The following is a 25096-nucleotide window of genomic DNA, read 5'->3' on the forward strand; positions in this document are numbered from 1 at the left end:
AGATTTTATTTTTAGTTTTTTGGGGGGGATTTTTAAGGTAAAAGTCAAATAACTTAAAATTAACTATTTTAAAATGTACAGTTCAGTAGCATTTACTACATTCACAATGCTGTGCAACCATTACTTCTATTTAGTTTTAAAATATTTGCATCATCCCCAAATTCTTTTATTTTTACATTTTCTTTTCACTGTTTTTTCTAGATGTATTTAGAGGGGAATGCTGCTGCACCACAAAATAATGCTACTGCCTTCAAATACTTTTCCATGGCAGCCAATAAGGTATGTCCTCAACCCACTGATATGAACACATAAAAATAATCAGCTTTTATTATATGCAGATTGGTGCCCAAGAATTGACTTCAAAGTCTCAAGCCCAGATAATGGGGCCAGAAGGAGTTTTAGGTTCTGGAGAAATATAATACCTTTGACAATAAACTACAGAGTTAAAATGGAAGAAGATGCGAATGTGTTCCTGATAAGTGAAAAAAAGGAAGTGACTTCTGATGCCCCAGCAGGTGCCAGAAGGTGGCCAGACAACAGCTCAGTTTCTCCCTCTCCTGTGCAATAGTTGAAGTCATCTAGTTTAGGAATGAGAAATAAAAAAGATGAGGGCAGAAGAAGGGAAAACCAATCACTAACTGCAATCAGCTCAGGACAAAGACAACCAGGAGATGTCCAATTTTCTCTAGTCATATCTGAGCTCCTTTTGGCCCAGGCAGGTGGTTGTAAGGCAGTTAGCTAGGGCAAGGTAATTAAAAACAAGTTTCTGGAGACATAATCCCTGGTTTAAATGCTCCCCCTACCAACAGCATGACTGTGTGAACATGGTTACTTAGCCTTTCTGTGCCTCACTTTCTCTATGCGCAAAATGAGAATATAAGACCTGGCTGATGTTGTTGTTTGGATTTAAGGGATTAGTATATATGTGCTTCACATTTTAAAATATTTGGGCCGGGGATTTAGCTCAGTGATTTCGCCGCCTGCTGCGCAAGCGCAAGGACCCGCGTTCGATCCCCGGTACCAAAAAAAAAACAAAACACCACATTTAAAAATATTTAAAGCAGTGTCCAACACATGTATGTGTTGTGTATCCATTATTATCTTTTGCAGTCTGAAGCCAGTGAGGTAGAGTGAACATCAAAGTAGATCCAAGGCAGAAAGCATTGGAACTATGAAGGCATATAGAAATGGTATAGCAGTCAGCCCTCCATACTCCAGATTCTGCTTCCATGGATTCAACTAACTATGAATCAAAATAAAATAAAACATTACATCTGTACTGAATATATGCAGACTGTTTTCATGTCATTATTCCTTAAGTAACTGCATATAACGACTACTGACATAGCCATTATATTGAGAGATGATTTCAGGAATACAGGAAGATGTGCGTAGATTATGTATAAATGTTATATAAAGGACTTAAGCATCTGTGAATTTTGTTATCTGGGGAGTCCTGGAGCCATGGCCCCTTACATACTGTGGGAAGATTATGTTATGCCTCCTGCTGTTGTAATCTTTTCCTTTGCTACTCGGCTCAGTGAGGCTGGTATCAGATAAAACTTAATAAACTAATCTGAATCCTTTTAATGAATAAGCAGTGTCTTCATCCCAACATCCTGTCAGCTAACTTTTGGCAACTGGCCTTCATATATTTTCTATCCCTAAAAGGAGGAAGTATTTTATTCTCTTATAATTTCATAGTTCAGCACTTGCAGTAAAAATGTTTTCAAATTGAGGAATATTTTCAACTATTCTCAGTTTTTAAAGGCCTACGTGCTGCTTAGGAGCCTGTTTATAAATGACTAACACCTCAGAGCTGCTCTTGTGATGTAAATTGCTGGGAAGGCTAGTACTGGGCCCCTATCTCCCTTGTAATTTATGCAAAACTATTGCTCAGCAAAACAATTATCTGGAGTACCATTAGATTAGGAGGACCCAGAAGAACAGACCAAAAAGGAAGTATCTGAGGAAATCTCTTATAATCTGGCAAATAATGTTGATTTGTCAGCCCAAAGGAGTAATGTCAGGAAGTTGGATGTGTAAATTAATTACTCCCCCTAACTCTTCATAGCTTAGTAACTAGCAGTGATCTGGGTTACACATGTTCTAAACCTGAGTTTCCTTTTTTTACAAAGAAAATCTAAAATAGTACTTAAGGTAATTATTCTGAATGGTATGAGGTGGACACAGATACAGACTCCTGCTTTTTAATTTTGTCTGAAGTTAATACCAATATCAGTACACAAAATTACCAATTTTACAATCTCTTTTGTCTTATTTACTTACAAACATGTAAGTAAAAAAAAAAGATTTATGTAAAAACAAAAACATTCATGTGCTATTGAGCCCCTTTTGGACCATACTCCTCTGGTTCTCTGTCTCACAGCTCTGAACAGATTAGGCCAACCCCATCTCCACATATTTGTTATACCATCAAGAGCCCCATAATAAAAGCCCTACTCAGCCCCCAGGGTTTACTCAATCCTCTTTCCTCTTTCCCCAAAGCTGCCCTACCCACCTTGGGTAACATAGTCTCTTCCTTCTGAATTTGCCCTGTATTCACTCTCTATCCTGCAACTTTCTACTGTCTGGTGGCCAAGTCTCCTCACCTCAAGGAGGACAAGGTCTGAGTCAATAGCTGGATTCATTTAAATATTTGGCAAATGAGTACTGCTCCAAGATTCTTGTCAGCCCAAGCAAAAGCATTAATCCCTATTGTGGAAAGTACATACTGGGGGCTTGGCTACACATACGTAGTATTTGGCCAAGAAAATCTTTTAAGAATCAGTAAACTTTACATCAAAATGTGAAGATTCAGATCTTTTCATGGTTCACTGGTGTGATGATTGGGTGGTTCATGCCATAGTGTAAAATGTAGCTCCATCCAACCTTGTTAGGATGTTGACACATTACTCATCTGACATGGGGAAAACTGTACATTCAGCTTTTCTTGGAAAATGGCAAGAGCTGATCACATAGGGCTGTCATCCATGTGGCAACAAGTGGCTAGAGCCGGTAGCTCTGCTGTCTTAATACAGGGCAGGTACACTCTAGTTTGTCTTGGTCTCTACCTCTCTCTCTATCACCCGGCCAACATTACTGGCGTGGCTCCTGGAGATACCTGCAAGTGAACAGGTATTCTGGGCCTTCAACTGTCGATGACTACCCCAATGAGCTTCTGGTTTTCCAGGAACTTTCTTAGAGAAGGAAAATAGTTTGTCCCAGCTATTCTAATTTCCTTATTATTTCCCCTCTTCCATCCCTTCTCTCATTTTCATTTTTCTTCCCTTCAATTTTTCTCAGTATCTAATGAGGCTAGGTAGAAGACAGGCTTACTATAGACTTTGCCAAATCAATCACACTAGGTCTTTCTACTCTCAGAACAGAGTCCAAGACTCATAGAAGAAGGAAGGGGGTCCAGTGATTTAGCTAAGTAGTTCTGTTCCCTGCCTCGAAAGCACAAGGCCCCAAGTTCAATCCCTGGTACCAAAAAAAAGAAGGAAGAAGGAAGGAAGAATAGAGCAATTAAGAATTCTGTTTTTAATCAAATACCTGTAATTATATTTTGCAAAGGATTACACACATCCAATGACCTCATTAATGATTCAAACAGTTTATATCCTCCTATACTGGCAGATAAAAACACGTACATTCTCTAAACACAAAGCTTATATTCACAAATAACTTTCTGCTTAAAGACAAAATTTCAATTAATAAACACAATGGGAATTTAGTTATTTAATGCAACCACTAATCTAATGTCATCAATAAAATCAAACAGTTTTACCACAAAACCAGGGTTATATTTAATGGACATTCATTAATAATCTATACAGTTTAACATTACACCAGAAAAGAAATTGAATATAAAAGTATTCTTTAAATTTTGGTAGTTTTCAAATTTCATGGCACAAATTACCAAAAAAACCAAAAACCCTGTAAAAACAAATTTCAAATATTTTCAATAAAAAGGTAAAATATTGAATAACCCTTTAAGTTTTCATACTTGGCTTAAGATTTAAAACATCAAGCTGGCCCCAATCTGTCAAAATTGACAGATAAATATTTACAATGAATAGACAGGCTTTAGTTACAATGGTATGGCAGGTCTAACTCCTTATCAAAACACTTTGGGGTTAATTTCTCAATGCAAACATGTTTGTGTAAATACTGTGGTAATATAAACTTGAAGACATACTTAGAATCAAGACAGGGATGAAAAATAACATACAAGTCAATCTTATTTCTGACTTGTCAGCCTAAACTCTTCTGGCTTCCAAACAGTCAATACTGTCCCTCAATAGAAAACTAAAAGTAGAATGACTTTACCCTATTGGTTGACATTTTTCTATAAAATTATTTTTCACTATGTGTCAAAGCAGAGCTCAAACTCCATTAACTTCCTCCTATAGAGTGTTATTAACAGAGCATCAGATTTATAAACTGATACAGCAACTTCAAATGCTAAGCACACTTTTCAAACAAGCAAATTGTTTCCCCATTGTTAGTTGTATGTGCCATGTTAATTCTTGAAACTTCTGTGACTATTACCAATAAGAAATGAATTAGAAAGCTTTGAACATATCTTGTACTTTTCATCAAGGCTAAAGTGCAAAATATCTCCGTATCTCTGATATTTTAATAGGAAAAGAACATTAAACACATGTAATAGAGGAAACAAAGACAGAATACAAAAAAGAACTCAAATATATAATTAAGGGCTACATATTACTACCAATTCTTCTTTCTTCAGTGAAATCTGTTAATGAACCATGTTCTCATAGAACTTAAAATTTTGTTTGATTCTCTTTCCCATACCAGAAATTCTAAACTTACAGGGAAAAAAATGGAAAAAATAATATTGCATGACAATGGACACCAACTTCATAAAGAACTTCTTTTTAAATGCGATATTATGGAAGAAAATACCATGAAAATTATAATCCTATGAGAATTGTTTTGTTTTGTTTTTTTGGTACCAGGGATCAAAATTGGGTCCTTGTGCATGCACAGCAGGTGGTGAAACCACTGAGCTAAATCCTCGGCCCCAAGAATTGTTTTTAAGCACAGTAAATTTGAACCTTGGTCTTCATGAAGATACTACAGTTTATATACAAGACTCCAGGGGTTGGGGGTGGGGAGTGGGAGTTGGAATACGTACTACTATATTTAACAATCCATAGGCCTAGAAAACTTTTGAGGGGAGAGGAAAAAATGATAGCCAATTGAATTTTTACTTGAGAATACGTAACTATGAAAAATTCCTGGGTCAAAGAGTGCTTCAAATGGAACTATACTTTTGAAAGTGTACAACTTAGATACATTTTTTAAAGGAAAGAAAAAGTATTGAATAACTGCAGTCCCTTGCAAAAAGTAAATCTTAAATTAAGGGGAAGTAATTCTAATAGTGTAAATGAGTCTGGCTCAGAAATGAAACTGAACAACGTATCCAAGATCTGTCCATAAAAGTGTAATGATGGTACATCTTTAATATTAAAGAATTAGCCTATAAAAAAGTTCAGTCCAGAATTGGTTTTTAAAAGCTCATTTGTGCTCCTTGGTAGAGGCATAATAAAGTTCCATGGGTTTGTTCACTTTCCAGTATTTCTCACTGACCAATTCCAACGAAAAAGAGCCATTTAATACAGTGAACTGGCCACTGGTTGTTGCTATATAAATGGTACACTGCTTCTCACTGGCTGTATCAAGGTTCATCTGGTTTGATTCTCCTTTGCTTGGAAGTTCTTCTAAAGCTAACTGCACAGCCAGATACTTTAATAAGTGATCAACAGTGGCATTACCTCAAGTCTTTGTTTATCTTGTCTGTGCACTGACATCTTTTTCCATAAGTGTGGGATGAGGCCCGAATACTAACTCAATTTCACTAGCACCATCCATTACTGGATCAATTGCTACTGTTGCATTGTTATTGTCAAGTTCAAGCCCAGAATCATCACATGTTTTGGTCCTTTTGTTACTAGGGCCTGCTTCCTAATTGCTATGTGTGGATGCATTACTACAGTGTGAACTGCCACCATTATCTTCTGCTCCACTACCATTTTCAAGCTGTTGTTTCTTGCCCTGCTGTAATCTGTTCATGGCCTGGATCTTCAGACCTTCTTCAGAGCTATGACTGAATGCCTGGTAATTATTATGCTTGTTGATCCTGGCTAATACTCTCTCTTGATGAGCTTCATACTCATCACGACTTGGATAAATTTTGCCGATGAGTGCATCAAAGTTTGGATCTGGCCTTAGTGATCTTTTGGAAACTAGCTTTTTTCCGACAGGTAGGACATTTTTTTGTTACCACTTCTTAGGGCTGTGATAATACAATCTGCACAAAAACGGTGCAAGCACTCCTTTGTAGTCACAATGTTTTTCAACATATCCAAACAAATTGGGCACATTAATTCACTGTTAAGACTTCTAGGTGAAACCACAATTTCCAAGCCATCTGTTATTGCCTTCTAAGGTTTTCATTGTAATTCATATAAGCTCAGTTCACATGTTTTGCTTAATGGCTGAGTTCCATTTGTCTGCACAGCCTGAGACATTGGGGCTCCTGCCCTAGCCTAGGCTCGCGAGACTCTGGGATGAGCAGCCACGGCATCCGGTGGGGCCTCACAATATGGCGGGCCTCTGCTGCCGCAATGGAGTTCGGGAAATACAACAGGGGCAGCTCAAGATTCATGAGAGACTGAGGAGAAGCCGGCTCGGCCCGGCGCTACGGGGAGGGCAGTAAAGAGTGAGCGAGGAAACAGAGGCGCGAGACAGGGACGTGCCTGTTGCGGGGAGGCCCGCAGCGTGAGGGAAGAATTCTTACAATAGTGGGTCCTTTGATATGCATAGGCTCAAAGTTTGGAATCTTGAGTGTTTAAAATATGCCTTTTCTATTTATGTACCACTTTGTGTCACTAAGATATATTCTGGTTGCATCTACAATGGCTAAGTTTAGATGATAAGAAATTGGAGAGTTTTTATCAGAAGTTAATTTCCTGAGGAAATATCTGTAAAACAAATCTACACATCTGTTGAAGGAAAACCAAGTGGCCATCCTTGACCTCTAACATGGTCACCAGAGAGTGAAATGCGTGAGAGGAGATAGAAAGAAAAGATGTTTTTTAGTTGGGGAAGCTATTTATGGGGTTCAGTCCTCACTTGGGATTGATTTGAGAAATAACACATGTGAACTTGTGTTAGTTGAGCATTATCTTCTAGGACTAAATTTGCTAAATACACTCTTTTAGTATTCAGAATATTAGTCAGAAAAATAGGTGGTAGTTTAGCATCAAGTGGAAAAGAAAACATCAGTGATGCTATAAAAAGTTGAATTTCTTTTCTTTTCTTCTTTTTTTTTTTTTTTTTTTTTGGTACCTGGAATGGAACTCTGGACCTTGCACTTGCGTGGTAGGCTGTGGCACCACTGAGCTAAATCCTGGCCAAAGACAAAGAATCACACTACACACTACTTGCCTTTCTGTACTGGCTGGACTGAAATCCACAGAGTCTCTAAAATGTTATTGTTATTTATGTCAACCTCTTTTGACCAAAGTGGGCAAACAACTGTCTAGATTGACTTTGCCTTTCTGGAAAACTCCTGTACATTCTCTAAGATGAAGCTCAAATGTCACCACCCTGAAACTCAATCCTGTTCTGTTCCTAGCCTCAACCAAGCAGTTGTGTGTCCCACTTTTATGGATTCACAGGTTCATTTTAAGATTTAGCACCTTTGACATGGCTTTAAGAAATCTGGCCCTCCCTTTTTATATGGCTCAGACCCCTCTTGTCTACAAACTCTCCAGGTTCATTCACCATTCGCCTCTCTTACCTCAACTCAGTGCCTATTGAGGAATCATACACAAAGAAAATATTAAATAAGTCCTGACTGAAAGAATCAAGTAAAGATTTGGCTTTTATTTCCCTTTTCCTTTTCTTGTCAGAGGGGAATATGAAAGTGTGAAATGATAAACAAGAGGATCAAAATAATCTGCCAACCACCTTATTAACCTGCCTTGATTACTGTCTTAATGGGGGCATTTCAAATATTTTGAAGTAATTTTCTTTATCATGAATTCTTCTGGGACTTGACTGGGATTTTTAAATTCTAGGGCAATGCAATTGGTCTTCATGGACTTGGACTCCTTTACTTTTATGGAAAAGGAGTTCCAGTGGTAAGTCAAATAATTTTATTACCTTTTCAACATGCTTTGGGCAATTTGTAGGGTAAAATTCATAACCAGTCATTAATTTGTAGGAATTAGTCTGTAACACCTGGTTGGCTAAACTATTATAACTGATAATGTAGAATAAAATAATTCAGTAAAATCTTTGTTTGCCAAAGAGACATAGAAGAACAACCTTGTGACAAGAATAGCAACTCTAATTATATCTTAGAATCAAGATTCTAAATAGCCTTGGAAATATCTGCCCCCTGAGGATTTTATTGATAGAGAAATTTATCTTTTTTACCTGTGTTTCAAGTGACCTTCCCCCCATATCTAACAAAACCTACTGTCAATGTATAAAAATATATAATTTACAATGATATAAGATAATTCTTTCCTAACAGTATCTAACATAATAATAAAATAAAATGATTATATTTCTGATACTATTTTAATTAGCCTTAGATCACATAGAGCACTGGTTATACTCTAAAAAAAAAGGTAGAAGGCAATTGTTACCATGAAGTTATACATATAGCTATGAGTAAGAGTGTAATTATCTTGCAGAATTATGCTGAAGCACTTAAGTACTTTCAGAAAGCTGCAGAGAAAGGATGGCCCAATGCACAGTTCCAGCTCGGCTTCATGTACTACTGTAGGTACTACACATATGCTGCTTTATTTAGAATAACCTTTGCATTAGTAAGTCTGTCTCTTTTATAACAAAAATCAAAGGTAGTGTGAGTGGTTTAAAAAGAATTTTCAGGCAGCAATTTGATCAGGCTTAAGGAAGACTAAAGGAAAGAACATCAGTTGGGGGAGGTGGCAAGGAAGTAAGTATAGATTCAGAAAGTTCACCTTTGATGTGGTTAAGTTTGAAGTTCTTGTCATAGCCAATACACATACCCAGAAACAAGTATGCAACTCAGAAGAAATGTCAAAATTGGAGAGAAAGATTTTGGAGATATCAACCTACAGGTATGAGTAAAGAGTAGCTTAGTTACAAAAACAAAGAAGAATGAGGAAAAAGGAGAAATGGGCAATGGTCAGAATTCTGGGGCTCTTCTGTGCCATTCTGAAAGGATAGGCAGAGGAACAGTGAGCACCAAGAAGAAACAAAAAGGCGTGGCCAGAGGAACAGGAAAAACATTGATCTAAAAGGGAGCCAAAGGGGAGGCACTTTCCAGAAAGAATAAATTAATGAGTAGTAGCCCTGGGAGATACAGTGAGAAGCACGGTTGGAAGAAAAAGAAGAAGAGGGTGGATTAGAAGAAGAGGAGAGACAGTAACGCAGATAATGTTGATATTATTGGACTGGTTGGCATGGAAGTCAGATGGCAATGAGTTAGGGTGTCAATGGACGGTGGAAAAAGTACTTGAGTGAAAATATCCTTGCAAGAGCCAGGCATGGTAGTACAGTCCTGTGATCTCAGCACTCTGGGAGGCTAACACAGAAGGATCACAAGTTCATGCCTGCCTTTGTCAACTTTGCAACTTAGCAAGACCCTGTCTCAAAATAAAAATGGGAATGTAACCCAGTGCAATGGCCTAACTTTAATCCTCAGTATAAAAAAAAAAAAAAGAAAAAAAGTCTTGCAAGAAGTGTGCCTTTAAGGCAGAGATAAAATTACAGCATGAAGGGGACAAGAATCAAGAGAGACTTGTTTTTAGATGGTGAGAGGCCCAGGCATAATTATAATTGATGGAATGAGGTCCTAAAAAAAAAAATCACTGGTATTAGGATCCATATAGGTTGAGGCCTCTTTAGCCTTGACAGAGAAGTAGAATTTCTCATCCTTGAATTGAAAGGAGGAAGTCACAGGCAGCATAATGTAAAAAAGGGGAGGAAGAGAGAGACAAGAGAGGAAAGACAATATGAAGTTTTCTTCCACATAGTAGGTAAAAAGTTGCCTCTGGAAGCAGAGGTAGAAGGGTTGGTATAGGGGTCTCCAAAAGCCATGAGGGTTTGTAATAATACCTAGGGAGACCAGGGAAGGAGGTCATTAGGACAAGGACCAGGAGATCTGAACATACCTCTACCAATCCCTTCATGTCACAGGAGGAACCAGGTCAGCGATGACTACATCACCAAAGAAGTCAAATCTGACCAAGAGGTCAGCTGGCATCTTCCATGGTGGCCCAGCAGGAGAGCCTACTTTTTATGCAGAATGGAGGTCTTGTCTTAGTTCATTCCAAGTCCTCAGCTTAAGATCTGTCTGAATTTTCAAGTTTCTAGAATAAGAGTAATAGCAATGGCTAGTGCACATTAAATTTTGTTTCAATTCATTTAACCCTCTCAAGATGTCCAGGGACACCCCACAGTCTACAGATGAGCAAACTGAGCCATACTGAGTTCAGACATCTTGTCCAAGACCACATGGGGAGTGGACATGGGATTCAATTTAAGAAATCTACTTGGAAAGCTTTTGTTCTTAATTACTATGTGGCATTGCTAATAAAGGTCATGAAATGTTAGAGCTGGAAGAGAATTTAAAGACCCTCTAAGGAAAGCTCTCTCCTTTTTCAAATAAAATGTCTAGATGTGCCCAACTCAAAAAATTGAGTAACAGCCAGGAAAAGAATTGCTGTTTCTGGGAATTTGCTGATTCTCCACCCCCACCCCAAATGCCTCTCCTTTCTCCAAGTATGAGTTGGGTCAGACCTGGTCTTCCTGGAGCTGGGAATTATCTACTTCAGGCTCTATTACTGTGTCTGCATGAGCTATACTGGTGTCATGGCATGGAAGGATGATAAGGATAATGAGAAGATCATGGTATAGCTTCTGTTCCTCAGAGACAACCACTTGGTCTCCTTTTCATTAGTTTGAATTACATCAGATTGAGATGTTCTCATGAGACTAAACAGTTCTTTCTTGGTTTTCCAAGTGGGCCAAGATCATACATTTTAATATTCATATTTATAATCTAACTCTACTACCCATCCACTCCCAAACAGTAGATTTAAAGCAATTTGACTTTCAGTTGGGTGTTCTCATCCTATTTAAGTTAGCAAGTATCACTATGACTGTTATACCATAGATTATAATGTATAATGCAAAATAAATTAAAAGGTGGTATCTCAAAACAATTGTAATTTTCAACTGGCTCTGGAGTTTGGAAAGATTATAAACTTGGCTTCAAATATTTTTACTTGGCATCTCAGAGTGGGCAGCCCCTCGCCATTTATTATCTGGCTGAGATGTATGCAACAGGCACAGGGTTATCAAGATCATGCACAGCTGCTGTGGCGGTAAATACTGGGCTGTTTTTAAAGTTCTTTTCATTTGTCACACAGAGGAGGTGATACTAACCTTAAATTGTTGGGCCTTTAGTTTTACAGATTGTACCTGTTTTCTTCCCATTAACAATGTGAACACTGTTGTCTGCCAGAGAGAAGAAACAGTGATGTAACTTGCATTGGGGAAAGGAGATAGTGAAATGATCCATCCTCTTTCAAATCTGGTTTTTCTTCACTTTCAGAGCTTACTTCATAATTCAGTTAAGAAGCTCTGGTTCTGCTGTCAATCAAATCACCCCGGCAATTTCGCACTTCTAGTGGGACTTACTACTTGGGAACCTAAAGGCTTGACTTAGCCTAGAAAATGAAACCCACTTCTTCCAGAAAGCAAGAACTGAAGGCTTCAGATGATTTGAATGACAATTGAGAGAGTAGATTCTTTCAACTTGAGCCAGTAATGTACTTTACAAAAGAATGCTTTTAGGACCTTAATGCCCTGCATTGATTTATTAAATATGTCTGCTGTACCAATATAAATATCTCCATGTTGCAATCTTGTCCCTCTGAAATTCATTTCAAAAGCTGCCAGCTAATAATCTATCTTTAGATTTGTTCCTTTGCCAATTTCCTAATGAATTATGTATGGCTAACCTCTTTTGGTTACATAAAGGCTATTTAGCTAAGTTGACATTTGTCCCCATGGATCTTTGCACACCTCCCTTGCAGTTGTGTCACCTATAACCTCAGGCACTGGCTTCCCTTCCTTCTCTCCTTTCCACATCAGCTGTGGCCTTGTAACTTGCCCACGCAAACCAGCAGTGTCCAAAAAGGCCCTTAAAAAAAACCTCCCAAGTCGATGATACATTCTTGTCCTGCCAAATAGCCTCCAAGCCAGGACAGTTCTTTATACAAATTTAAAATAAGCTTGAAGAAGTTCGACTCAGGACAAAAAAATACACTTGTAATCTTTGTGCCTATAAAAAATATTAACTCTTCATTCTAAATAATTAGCAAAAGCAATATGTTAAACCTCAAATTCTTGCCTGACCAGTCAGCAAGAGCTGAAGGCTAACTTCATTGATCAACTGTCTGGAATGAAGTATATTGACTAACTAGTCTACTTGATTTCTCTTCCCATATACAGCTTTATAAAGGTGTCTGTGAACTAGGCCACTGGGCTGAGAAATTCCTGACAGCTTACTTTGCCTATAAGGATGGTGATATAGATTCATCTCTTGTTCAGTATGCACTGCTTGCAGAAATGGGGTATGAAGTAGCTCAAAGCAATTCAGTGTTCATTTTGGAATCTAGTAAGATAAGTTAAAATTCTCTGAAATTCCCCAAGCATGTATATGCATATATAACTTTACTACAGAGGAATTTTAAGCTTTCTTAATAGATGTTTCCTTTTTTTTAAGAAAGGGCTAAAATTCTTCAAAAAGAGAAGATGTATCCAATGGCACTACTCTTATGGAATCGAGCTGCTGTTCAAGGTATAAAACCTAGATAAAAATAAGTGCTTATCTAGCATCTGTCCACTTTTATTCATCTGATTTGTTGAGCTGTGTTCTTGGGTGCTTAAGCAGAAAGCTACAAGATATCAAGTAGGTAGCACTTCAAACTACACGGTTATCAGAGGTCATTTCCAGGAATATTTTCTTTGTTATTATCAAAGTCCCCTGCTTTAGCAAACCCTAGGAATTTTTCTACAGCTCTGTCTCCATTGCACTAGAATGGTTGTTTGAAACATGATAATTTTATGCAAGAAACCAAGTTTCTTGGTCTGGCTTCAGTCATTCATTTGCTGAGTTATGTCCTGAACAAATCAGATATGTGAACTATGTGTCTCTAAGTTTATAGGCAAAAATAATTATACATCTAAGACTCATTTGATTTTCCTACCAAAATATCACATAGATGACTACTAAAAATTCCAGATCTTTGCTATAACTATTAGCATGTTAAAAGCAAAACAAGCAGAGATAAATGGGAAGATCTTCTCCTCTTACCTAGAGATCGCATAGCCCTACTGCTTATTGGTTTCACATGTTCTAAAGAATGTCAAGTACCACTGCTGAGAACAGCATTGGCGGGTGGCATTTGTGTCACTAGGACTCCTCCATTTTTTCCCCTAAAATTACATTATTAAAAGCAAAGAGATACTGTGAAGCTGTCAGAATTGGCATTTAGATATGTGAGGAACTCTTGCAATAAGAGAGCAATTTTGCTTCCAATTAAGTTTCTTAAAATCATCTCATGGTAAGACTGAATCATTTCTTTTACAGGAAGTGAATAGGATAAAAAATGATTCTCAGCTGATGTTAATATGAGGCAGAGGAAAAAAGTCACAGTAGTGCCTTTTCAGATCTGGCTAAGCTGGGAGCACAGCAGTAAGCCATCAATGCAATTTTAGTGAGAAATTTCCTTTAAAAAGTCAGTGTTTTCTAAAATGCAATAAAGACCTTATTTGGAGTGGGAAAACAACTCCAGCAATCTCTCAGCCATGGCAAATCAGCTCAGTTGCAACAAATACAGGTTTATTAAAAGCCAAGAAATGGCGTGGAAATTGAACCAAGGAAAAGAAACATTGAAAACAAGAGGATATTAATATTAAACAGAATCACCCAATATGAAAATGTCAGCTGCTAAAAATAATTATATGTCACAAGAAGGTCAGGGATAAGTGTCCGCAAAGACACGGTGCTGAGTGGCTCACTTGGGGTTAGGAAATTTAATAATGAAATTTTCCAATTAGTCACTAGTCATGCTTCTTCTAGCAGTTGCTTCATGTGAAAAAGGTGCGAGCTGTCAGAACTCAGGCACCACCCTATAAATGTGAAATTGCAGTAGGAATTGCTCTAATGTCAAGTGATCCCCCAGGAGTCTGTCAGAACTCCGCATGTTCCCTGTCAGTTCTTCTCATTGGGGTGAATGCTCTGAATCCATCTTGTTCACTGCCTTCCATTCTCAGAGACTTTAGGGATCCTGCCTATAGCTTGTAACACTTGAATGAGTTCAGAAGTGTCCTGTGGTTCACTGTAGTTCTGGCCCAGACAGGAAGGTAGCTTTGGGACAAAGTTGTAGATGGATTGGGCTCCATGGGTCTCTCCAGGCCTCTCCAAGCCCCTCTCCTGGGTACCATTCCTCTAAGGCTTTTGTTCTCAGTTACCTATGCATTTTGAACCAAACCCTGATAACTAATATCATTGCAGCTTAAGAATTTCATGCTATTAGCTCTATTCAGAGAAAACTATGTGATTTTTGGTATTACATCTCTTAAAGATATCTGTTTTTATAGGAGATTCTAAAAGATTAAAGGAACTTTATTAAGAAAAAGATTCTGTTCCAAAGGATTTAGACACCGCACTAGGGCAAATTTGGAAAGAATTTTGGAAGGAGTCCTATATCACTTAATGATATACATCAGCCCATACCAACAGACTACTTCCCTTTTTTCTAAGTAAGCCTAGACTACATCAAGTGTTGGCCACAGCTGACATGAATGTCCCAGATGACTCTGCCTTCATCTTTTTGATCAAATTTTTAAGTGAATAGAAAGATGGAGCCCCTTAGGACTCCATCCCTAAGTGGCCTTCAAAAGACTGATGTCACATATCTTAAAAAGTCATGTTTTTATCCTTGACATATCCATGTTTATTACAAAGGACTATTTGAAATTAACCTCTGGGGAAAGAATTTTCTTAAAAAGTTTCCCACTGTGCCTATCCATTCATCCATAAGTATTTATTAAGTACCATTCTAGGTTCTGGGACAATATTAGGAAGTAAGAGCTTTATTGTTCTTGCCCGCATGGAGTCAATCCCTTCATAAGGCAGAGAGAAAATAAACTAGTAAATAAGGAAAATAACAGTGATGTGTGCTGTGAAAGAAATAAAACATGGCAAGAAGATAGATAACTAGAAATGATGGCGAACAGGGGATGGAACAAACAAGGTAGTCCGCGAGAGCCTCTAGTGGAGAAGTGGCATTTGTGCCTCTGAGAAAAGAATGATGAGAAAACAGCCACAGGAAGAATTAGAGGAGTTCCAAATATACCAGCCAGAGGGTCTTGAGGGATATGAATGCAGGGATCCAGAGGCAGGAATAGTTTGGTGTGTTAAAGGAGTATTAAGAAGGCCAGAGATCTAGAGCAGAGAAAGTGATGCAATGAACTTAGTCAGGGAGGCAGAGGAGGTGGTTAGGCAGGACTCATAGGTCAGATAAAGAGCTGGATATTATTCCATGTGCAATGTGAAGCCATGCGGGGGTTAAACAGGGAAATAACATCATTTTATTTCAAATTTTACAAAGATTATCCTGGCTATTGTGTGGAGAATGAAATCAAAATCAGGGTAGAAGAATATTTTGAAGGCTATTGTAGTAACCTAGACTTGAACCTAGATGAAGGAGGAGATGTCAAGAGAGAGTTGTGCTTTAGAGGTAGAATCAACAGGGATTTGCTGATGAATTGGGTGATTGAGGTGAGAGAAAAAGAAAAACTACAAATAATTTCCCTAGACTTATAGTCTAAACAGTGGTGGTGCTATTACTAAGATAAGAAAGAAACTAATGACTTTATTTGGAGGAGGGAGTATAAGGTGTTAGAAAATCTCAATTGGACATTTTAAGCTTGAGATCTAAGCAATCAAGAAAGCAATTATGAAAGACTGGGCAAGATATGACTATAGATATAAATTAAACAATAGTTTATATAGAGAAAGTCACAGGACTAGATAAGGTCACCTACAGGTACTGAGATAAAGGAGAGTGGGACGGGAGAGAAGAGAAAGAGGAAAAAATGAGTTAGGAATAAGCCCTTGGCAAACCAATATTAAAAATTGAGCAGAGAAGGAGTCAGGCAAAAAGAGTTCAAAAAGGAGAGGTCTGTGAGGGAAAGGGAAATCAAGAGAAGCTCATGCTGTACATGGCAAGAAAGGAAAATGCTTGAGCAGATGGGTCCAGAAACACCTGTGCTGCCTGGAGGTTTTGTAAAATGAGGACAAAGATGTGACCAGTAGACTTGTTTGCCCAAAACTAATCAACTACCTTAAAATAGCATTTTCATGGGGGAAAGGCCACACCCAGATTAAAGTGCATTGATGAGTACCTGGGAGGGGAAGCTCTAGAGACAGTGAGTGTAAAGCATACTTTCGAAAATGCTGAATGTACAGGAGAACACAGAAATTGGGTAGTAGCTAGAAGGAGACACCATGGGATAAAAAGAGGGCTTGTTTTTGTTCGTAGACAATACCAGAGCCTATGTGAATGACTGATGAGGCTAATCTGGAACAGAGAGACAAAGTCATGGTGCAGGAGAGTAGAGCTTCAAGAATAAAGTCTGAAGGGCTGTAGTTCAGTTGCACAGCATTTGCCTAGTGTGTATGAGTGCCTGGGTTCTGTCCCAGCACAGAAAAAAGAAAGAAAGAAGAAAAAAGGAAGGAAGGAAGGAAGGAAGAAAAAACAAAGAAGGAAGGAAATCTGAGAATGAAAGGGTGGGATTCAGCTTCCCATCCTTTTACTTACCTTCAAGAGTTTACTTACCTTCAAATAATGAATTTAAAGGGTAAAATTATTCATTCTTTAAGAACATTTATATTATACTGTAAATGTTATTGTACAATGAAGACAACTAGCATTGATTGTCATTATTCTGTAAAGTATATCTAATCCTGATTCTAATATTCTGAGTGAGAATTGTATATATTTTACACCATGTAATTTGTATGTGATTTATATATGTGTATATATTTAAGGATTATTTGGTCAATTTACTGGAAATTACACATGGAATCACTGGACTTGTGATTTTTCTTTTCTTCCTAATATTTCTACCAGGAAATGTATTTGCTAGAGTAAAAATTGGAGATTACTATTACTATGGCTATGGGACTAAGAAAGACTATCAAACAGCAGCCACACACTACAGCATTGCAGCCGAAAAATATCACAACGCACAAGCCATGTTCAATCTGGCCTATATGTATGAACATGGGTTAGGTATTGCAAAGGTAACTGCATTGGTTCAAAACTAGTAATGATGGCTGTGTGGGAAGGGAAAATTTATAAATGTTTTTTAAGAATTAATCATTCCCCATGCAAAATATAATAACTTGAAAGAAGTATCATTTATAGAAAGGACACAAACAACGACAGTCCATGTTAAATTCAAGTTAGCTCTCTCACTATGTGATTCTAAAAGGACTCATTTCCCTGACAGCCACATTCTCATCACAGTAGGCCATTTTTCCCTGAGCCCCCAAGGGAAGGAAGAGACATCTTCAAGGGACACTGGGCTAACAGTGCAGGAGAGGACACTGTCCTGTCAGAGGCTCTGGATTTCCTGCTTGGTGTCACTACAGACCTCTCTACTAGACATTTTATTCACAATATCAAATAGCAGCTGTCAAGGCTTCCATTTCAAAAAACTTTGAAGTTTCCCTCTGGCCACTTTTTATTATATTCTGCTAGGGTTTCTGTTAAATAATGGGTAGTTCACTTTGATCAGTCTCCCCGGGTTGAAGTTTATTTTTTCCTACAGAAAGTATCTACCAAAAAACAAAAACAAAAACAAAAAAAAACAGGGTTGCTCTTCAGAGATCTGAGAGATCTGGAAATGAGCATGTCAGATTAAGCTAATGAGGGACCATTGTTCTTTGTCTTTACTAATTTCTTTTGTTTACCAATTAGAAAAATAATCACCAAGTGCGCAGTGGCAAACTTTATTAATCTTGCCATCTCATACTCAAATTAACAAGGAAATTCTAGTTCTTAAAATAAATATCCTGATAATTAAAATCCCAAAGGCTATTCCAACAAGAGCAAAGAGGTCAGGAGAATAGGCTTTACTAGCCCTTGTCATCACATAATTAAGCATTTCTTTAGCAAAGCACTTAGCAATCTCAGTACAAACCAGTGAGAAAAATGAGCATAATATCATCACTCTTAAAAAGCAAAGAAGGTTGGTGAAATCATGTTTTATAAACTCTGCATTTAAGACCACTGGAGTAGAAACTGAGGTGTAATTCAACTCCTGATAAATCAATGTAAAAATATGGATCACTGATGTTTTCAACTGTCTTTAAGAAAGAAAGTTAGAACTTAGGACTAAGAGATACAGGTGAATGTTTGAATAGCTTCACTAAGAATTATGTCAGCTCAATGAGCTGCTTGACCTAAACTGAGAACCATGACTGACTACATCATTGTTCTAGGAACACAAAATAAAACCTGGAGAGGAATTAAGAGAGGACCCCAAAGTAGTTTAGAATTATAGGCATTTGGTTCACAAAATGTTATGTAACTCTTCTTTGATTTATATTTGTTTCAAAATTATTTCAAAATTTTAACCATGAAGAAAACCTGTTGTGCATTCTTCCTGGCAATCCCTTCTATCTGTAACCTGTTTCAAGTCTGAATTTCTCCTCGCCTAGTTTTGTAGTGAACACCACTTGGAGTCTCCTATCTAGCATTCTACCTTTAAATCTGTAGCAGAAAGAGCTTTGCCCACCAAATTTGTAATTGTCAATACATAAAATAACTGCTGGGATGTGTCAGCCTACTCAAAGACTACACTTCTGAGAGGGTACAAGAAGCTTCTGGGTTGCCATACTGCTGCTCCCAGTGTAGAAAATGCTTTTGGGCCTCCATACCACCACTCCCAGTACAGAGGAGGAGGCTTTTGGGCCACCATAGCACCATTCCGAGTGCAGAGGAGGCTTCCGGGCTGCTGTAACACTGCCCCCAGCATAGAGGAGGTGAGCTGTGAGGGTGCCATTAACACAAATCTTTCCCACCCACCACCCCACCCAACCCCCCAGTCGAAATGAGAAGACACATAAACAAGTTGAAAAAACCAGCCTTCCAGATCACCTACAGCAACCCCAAAGGGAAATGACATGGAAAACTCTGATGCTCAACCACCTGGACTCCCTGAACTAGCAACAAAAGAGGATCTGGAAAAAATGAAATCAGAAATATTTTCTCACATAACAGCAGATATTGTGCCCATAGTGTAAGACATGATTAATAAATCTAGAGAGGACACAGATGAAAAAATAGAGGAGCTGAGGAACATGATGGAATCCCAACATAGGAAACAAATGGAATCCATAAAATAGATGCAAACAGATTTCCAGGAGATTAAAAACTCCACTGAAAGTCTATGCAGCAAAATGAGCCAATGTGAGGACAGAATTTCAGATATAGAAGATACAATTACAATTAGTGACCAGGAAAAGAAAAATTTCTTTAAAATTCTAAGGGACCACAAGAAATCAATCCAGCAGCTGCTAGATGATGCAAAGAAGAATAACATAAGACTGATAGGAGTCAATGAAGAAACAAGAGAGAGTCCAGATGATATAAAAAAAACTGTTCACAGAAGTGATGGCAGAAAACTTCCCAAGCAGAGGAAAAGGACTGGACACACAGATAAGTGAGGCATATAGGATGCCAACTAGCCTTGATCAAAAAAATCTACACATAGGAATATAATTGTTAAGATTCCAGAAACCCAACAGAACAAAATTCTATAAGCAGTCAGAGAAAAGGAACAAATCACATACAAAGGAAAGCCCATCACAATCACAGCAGACTTCTCAACACAAACCATCAAGGCAAGAAGAGCTTGGAGTGACGTATTCCAAGTACTAAAGGAAAATGGCCTCCAACCCAGATTGATGTACCCTGCAAAACTACCTTTCAAAATTGATGGAGAAATAAGATACTTTCATGACAAAGAGAACCTTAGGAACTTCATGAATACCAAACCAGCACTCCAAAAAATTTTACACAATATCCTAGGAAAAGAAAACGAGGATCACAAACCCAGAAAGCCCAGCAGAATGAATCCATTGGATACGACAAGAAGTTAAATGCAAAGGGGGAGAATCCAACAAAAAGAAAAAGTCATAACAATGATATCAGTTATAACCATCAATGTTAATGGTCTCAATTCACCAATCAAAAGAAACAGACTGGCAGAATGGGTCAAGAAGCAAAATCCAACAATATGCTGCATATAAGAAACACACTTAATTCAAAAAGAAATTCATAGACTGAAAGTTAAAGGGTGGAAAACAATACTCCGTGTGACAGGAACCTGAAAAAAAGCAGGAGTAGCTATCCTCTTTGCAAATCAAGTGGATTTCAAACCAACACTGATTAAGAGAGACAAAGAAGGACACTACATCTTTATAAAGGGAACAATCCAAGAGGAAGAGACGACAATCATAAATATCTATGCACCAAATGCTAGTGCACCAAACTATATAAAACAAATACTAATGGACATGAAAAATCATATATGCACTAATACAATAGTAGTAGGGGACCTCAATATCCCACTGTCACAAATAGATAGATCAACTAGACAAAAAAAAGTAACAAAATACTAGAACTCAATGAAACTCTTGAACAAATGAACTTAACAGATGTTTACAGAGTGTTCCAGCCCACAAAATCAGAATACACATTCTTTTCAGCTACACATGGGTTGATCTCCAAAATACACCACATACTAGCTCATAAAATATATTTAAGAAAGTGCAAAGGAATTGAAGTTATCCCCTGTATATTATCAGTCCATAGTGCAATGAAATTGGAGATCCATAGCAAAAGAAACCACAAAAATGATGGACCCCCTTCCTTCTTCTATGAGTCTTGGACTCTGTTCTGAGAGTAGAAAGACCTAGTGTGATTGATTTGGCAAAGTCTAGTAAGCCTGTCTTCTACCTAGCCTCATTAGATACTGAGAAAAATTGAAGGGAAGAAAAATGAAAATGAGAGAAGGGATGGAAGAGGGGAAATAATAAGGAAATTAGAATAGCTGGGACAAACTATTTTCCTTCTCTAAGAAAGTTCCTGGAAAACCAGAAGCTCATTGGGGTAGTCATCGACAGTTGAAGGCCCAGAATACCTGTTCACTTGCAGGTATCTCCAGGAGCCACGCCAGTAATGTTGGCCGGGTGATAGAGAGAGAGGTAGAGACCAAGACAAACTAGAGTGTACCTGCCCTGTATTAAGACAGCAGAGCTACCGGCTCTAGCCACTTGTTGCCACATGGATGACAGCCCTATGTGATCAGCTCTTGCCATTTTCCAAGAAAAGCTGAATGTACAATTTTCCCCATGTCAGATGAGTAATGTGTCAACATCCTAACAAGGTTGGATGGAGCTACATTTTACACTATGGCATGAACCACCCAATCATCACACCAGTGAACCATGAAAAGATCTGAATCTTCACATTTTGATGTAAAGTTTACTGATTCTTAAAAGATTTTCTTGGCCAAATACTACGTATGTGTAGCCAAGCCCCCAGTATGTACTTTCCACAATAGGGATTAATGCTTTTGCTTGGGCTGACAAGAATCTTGGAGCAGTACTCATTTGCCAAATATTTAAATGAATCCAGCTATTGACTCAGACCTTGTCCTCCTTGAGGTGAGGAGACTTGGCCACCAGACAGTAGAAAGTTGCAGGATAGAGAGTGAATACAGGGCAAATTCAGAAGGAAGAGACTATGTTACCCAAGGTGGGTAGGGCAGCTTTGGGGAAAGAGGAAAGAGGATTGAGTAAACCCTGGGGGCTGAGTAGGGCTTTTATTATGGGGCTCTTGATGGTATAACAAATATGTGGAGATGGGGTTGGCCTAATCTGTTCAGAGCTGTGAGACAGAGAACCAGAGGAGTATGGTCCAAAAGGGGCTCAATAGCACATGAATGTTTTTGTTTTTACATAAATCTTTTTTTTTTACTTACATGTTTGTAAGTAAATAAGACAAAAGAGATTGTAAAATTGGTAATTTTGTGTACTGATATTGGTATTAACTTCAGACAAAATTAAAAAGCAGGAGTCTGTATCTGTGTCCACCTCATACCATTCAGAATAATTACCTTAAGTACTATTTTAGATTTTCTTTGTAAAAAAAGGAAACTCAGAGCTACCATGATAAAACCAGCATGGTACTGACAAAGAAACAGACCTGAGGACCAGTGGAACAGATTAGAAGATGCAGAAACAACTCCAGACACACACAGCTGTCTCATCTTCGACAAAGGAGCCAAACACCCTCAATGGAGGAAAGATAGCCTCTTTAATAAATTGTGCTGGAAAAATTGGGTTTCAACTTGCCAAAGACCAAAACTAGACCTATATCTCTCACCATATACTAAACTAAAATCTAAATGGATTAAAGATCTAAATATTAAAACAGAAACAGTAAACCAGCTGGAAGAGAGTTTAGGAAGAACTCTTGAAGACATTAGTGGAGGAAAAGATTTTATGAACAAAACCTCAGTTGCCCGTGAACTAGCACAATCAACAAGTGGGATCTCTTCTTACTAAAAACTTCTGCACAGCAGAGAAACCACCATCAGTGTGAAGAGACAGCCCACAATGTGGGAAAAAATTTTCACCAGCTATCCCTCAGACAAAGTTCTACTATCTCGAATCTATAAAGAACTTAAAAAAATCAGACCTGGCTGCACACAGGAAGGTCTGTGCACGCCCTGCCGAGGTCCTGAGTCGCGCGGAAGACACCGAATCACCCCGCTGCAGACAGGCAGCCACCTGGTTCCAGACTACAAAGACGCAGAGGACACCAGACCACCAGACCAAGGTACTGAGTCCCGCTGTTCCCGGCCCAGAGGTAGGGGCTTCTGAGCCGTCATCCCACTGCTCCTGGTCTAGAGGAAGGGGCTTCCTGGTCACCATCCCTCCCGCTGCTCCCAGCCCACAGGAAAGGGCTTTTGGGTCACCATCCCTATCGCTGCTCCCAGCCCGTCCCACCTCACCCAGGTCAGAGGAGGAAATCCGTGCAGGCGCTAACAGCCCCCCGCCCCAGTTAAAATGAGAAAACACGTACATAAGTCTCAAAACCAGACTTCCAGATCACCTACAGCAACCCCAAAGGGAAATGACAGGGAACACTCTGATACTCAACCACCTGGACCCACTGAACTGGCAACAAAAGGGGATCTGGAAAAAATGAAATCAGAAATAATTTCTCAGATAACAGGAGAAATTGTGCCCCTAGTGCAAGACATGATTAATAAATCTAGAGAGGAGCTCAGGAACATGATGGAATCCCAACATAAGAAACAAATGGAATCCATAAAACAGATGCAAACAGATTTCCAGGACACAAAACACTCCATTGAAAGTCTACACAGCAGAATGAGCCAATGTGAGGTCAGAATTTCAGATATAGAAGATAAGATTGCAGTTAGTGACCAGGAAAAGAAAAATTGCTTCAAAATTATAAGGGAACATGAGAAATCAATCCAGCAGCTGCTAGATGATGCAAAGAAGAATAACATAAGACTGATTGGGCTCAATGAAGAAACAGGAGAGAGTGGAGATGACATAAAAAAAATCAGACCTCCCAAATTTAAAGACCCATTCCAAGAACAAACATCTGAAATGAACAGACATTTCTCAGACAAGAAGTAGAAATAGCAAATAAACATATGAAAAAATGTTCAACATCACTGGTCATTCAAGATATGCAAATGAAAACAATGCTGAGATTCCACCTCACCCCAGAAAGAATGGCTGCTATCAAGAAATCAACCAATAACAAATGTTGGTGGGGCTGTGGCGAAAGAGGAACCCTGCTCCACTGCTGGTGGGAGTGTAGACTGGTGCAACCACTGTGGAAATCAGTATGGAGATACCTCAAAGAACTAGGACTGGAAGTCCCATTTGACCCAGCTATTCCCCTGCTGGGTATCTTCCCCAAACAATTAAAAGAATCATACCACAGTGATATATGTGCACCCGTGTTCATAGCAGCATAGTTTGTAATAGCTAAAACTTGGAAACAGCCAAAATGCCCATCAAGTGGAGACTGGATAAAGAAAATGTGTTTTTTTTATAAAATGGAGTACTACTCAGCCATCAAAAATGAGAAATTAGAGACATTTATTGCTAAATGGATGGACATTGAGGCGATACCCTTATGTGAAATAAATAGGACACACATGTGCAAATACCGAATAGTTTCTCTAGTGTGAGAAACTGAAAGTGTAAATAAGGACTAAAAGGTATAATAGATAATGTGAAATAGGAAGCAAAGGGGCAAAGGGGAAGGAGAAGTGGAAGGCGTAGGGGAATGGAAAGAAGGGAATGGAATTAATATGAGAAAATGAAAAAATGGAAACAGTCTTTATAAATAGGGAGGGATGGAGGGGTTGAAGGGAGGGCAAGGGAAGGGGGAAAAAAGGAATTGTCATGATGATTAAAAGACAGTGGTGATATATTTGTACACAGTATTTAATGAGTATTAGTCATTATTATACCATACAATTACTAAAAATATTATTCATTAGAAGGACATCCTAGAACATGACATATTTCTAAAATGTATTGTCAAGTTAGAAAGCAAAAAACAAAATATTATGCTGAGTAAAAACTTTCCCAATTAAATATATGTATCTTATGTATATCCAGCATATATACATAAAGAATGTGTATAAAGTTTTATTACTAATTTCCTTTGTACCAGTGGGTTTGTGGACAGCTTTTTTCCTATTTGTTCAGTTCTACATCTTCAGTTTCCGCTTATTCATTTATGGTATATTCACAGAAAGAAAATAGGGTTGAGGGATAGGTTGGGGTAGGGCACTTTCTTCAAATGTGCAAGACCCTAAGTTCAGTCACCAGCACAGAAAAAGAAAAAAAAAAGAC

General features: G+C 38.3%; 1 protein-coding gene, 2 non-coding genes and 1 pseudogene across 3 annotated transcripts in view; 2 read left to right on the forward strand and 2 right to left on the reverse strand.

Annotated features, from left to right (window-relative positions):
• Sel1l2 (SEL1L2 adaptor subunit of SYVN1 ubiquitin ligase) overlaps positions 1-25096 on the forward strand; it is a 130146-nt gene that overhangs the window by 100830 nt on the left and 4220 nt on the right. Inside the window, 7 exon segments of the mRNA XM_087188648.1 lie at positions 202-279; positions 8115-8177; positions 8739-8826; positions 11272-11420; positions 12553-12718; positions 12827-12901; positions 17244-17416. Of these exon segments, the coding sequence (XP_087044774.1) occupies positions 202-279; positions 8115-8177; positions 8739-8826; positions 11272-11420; positions 12553-12718; positions 12827-12901; positions 17244-17416 (792 nt within the window).
• Positions 2822-2926, forward strand: LOC147824639 (small nucleolar RNA U13). Its single transcript, XR_015442095.1, has one exon. It is a non-coding gene; the product is annotated as a small nucleolar RNA U13 (small nucleolar RNA).
• Positions 5520-6560, reverse strand: LOC101705351 (E3 ubiquitin-protein ligase RING2 pseudogene; annotated as a pseudogene).
• LOC147824640 (small nucleolar RNA U13) lies at positions 21537-21641 on the reverse strand. Its single transcript, XR_015442097.1, has one exon. It is a non-coding gene; the product is annotated as a small nucleolar RNA U13 (small nucleolar RNA).

This window comes from Heterocephalus glaber, unplaced genomic scaffold (assembly GCF_053883595.1).
Source record: "Heterocephalus glaber isolate CG9 unplaced genomic scaffold, H.glaber_assembly_v1.0 deba00001532, whole genome shotgun sequence".
Taxonomy (NCBI): domain Eukaryota; kingdom Metazoa; phylum Chordata; class Mammalia; order Rodentia; family Bathyergidae; genus Heterocephalus; species Heterocephalus glaber.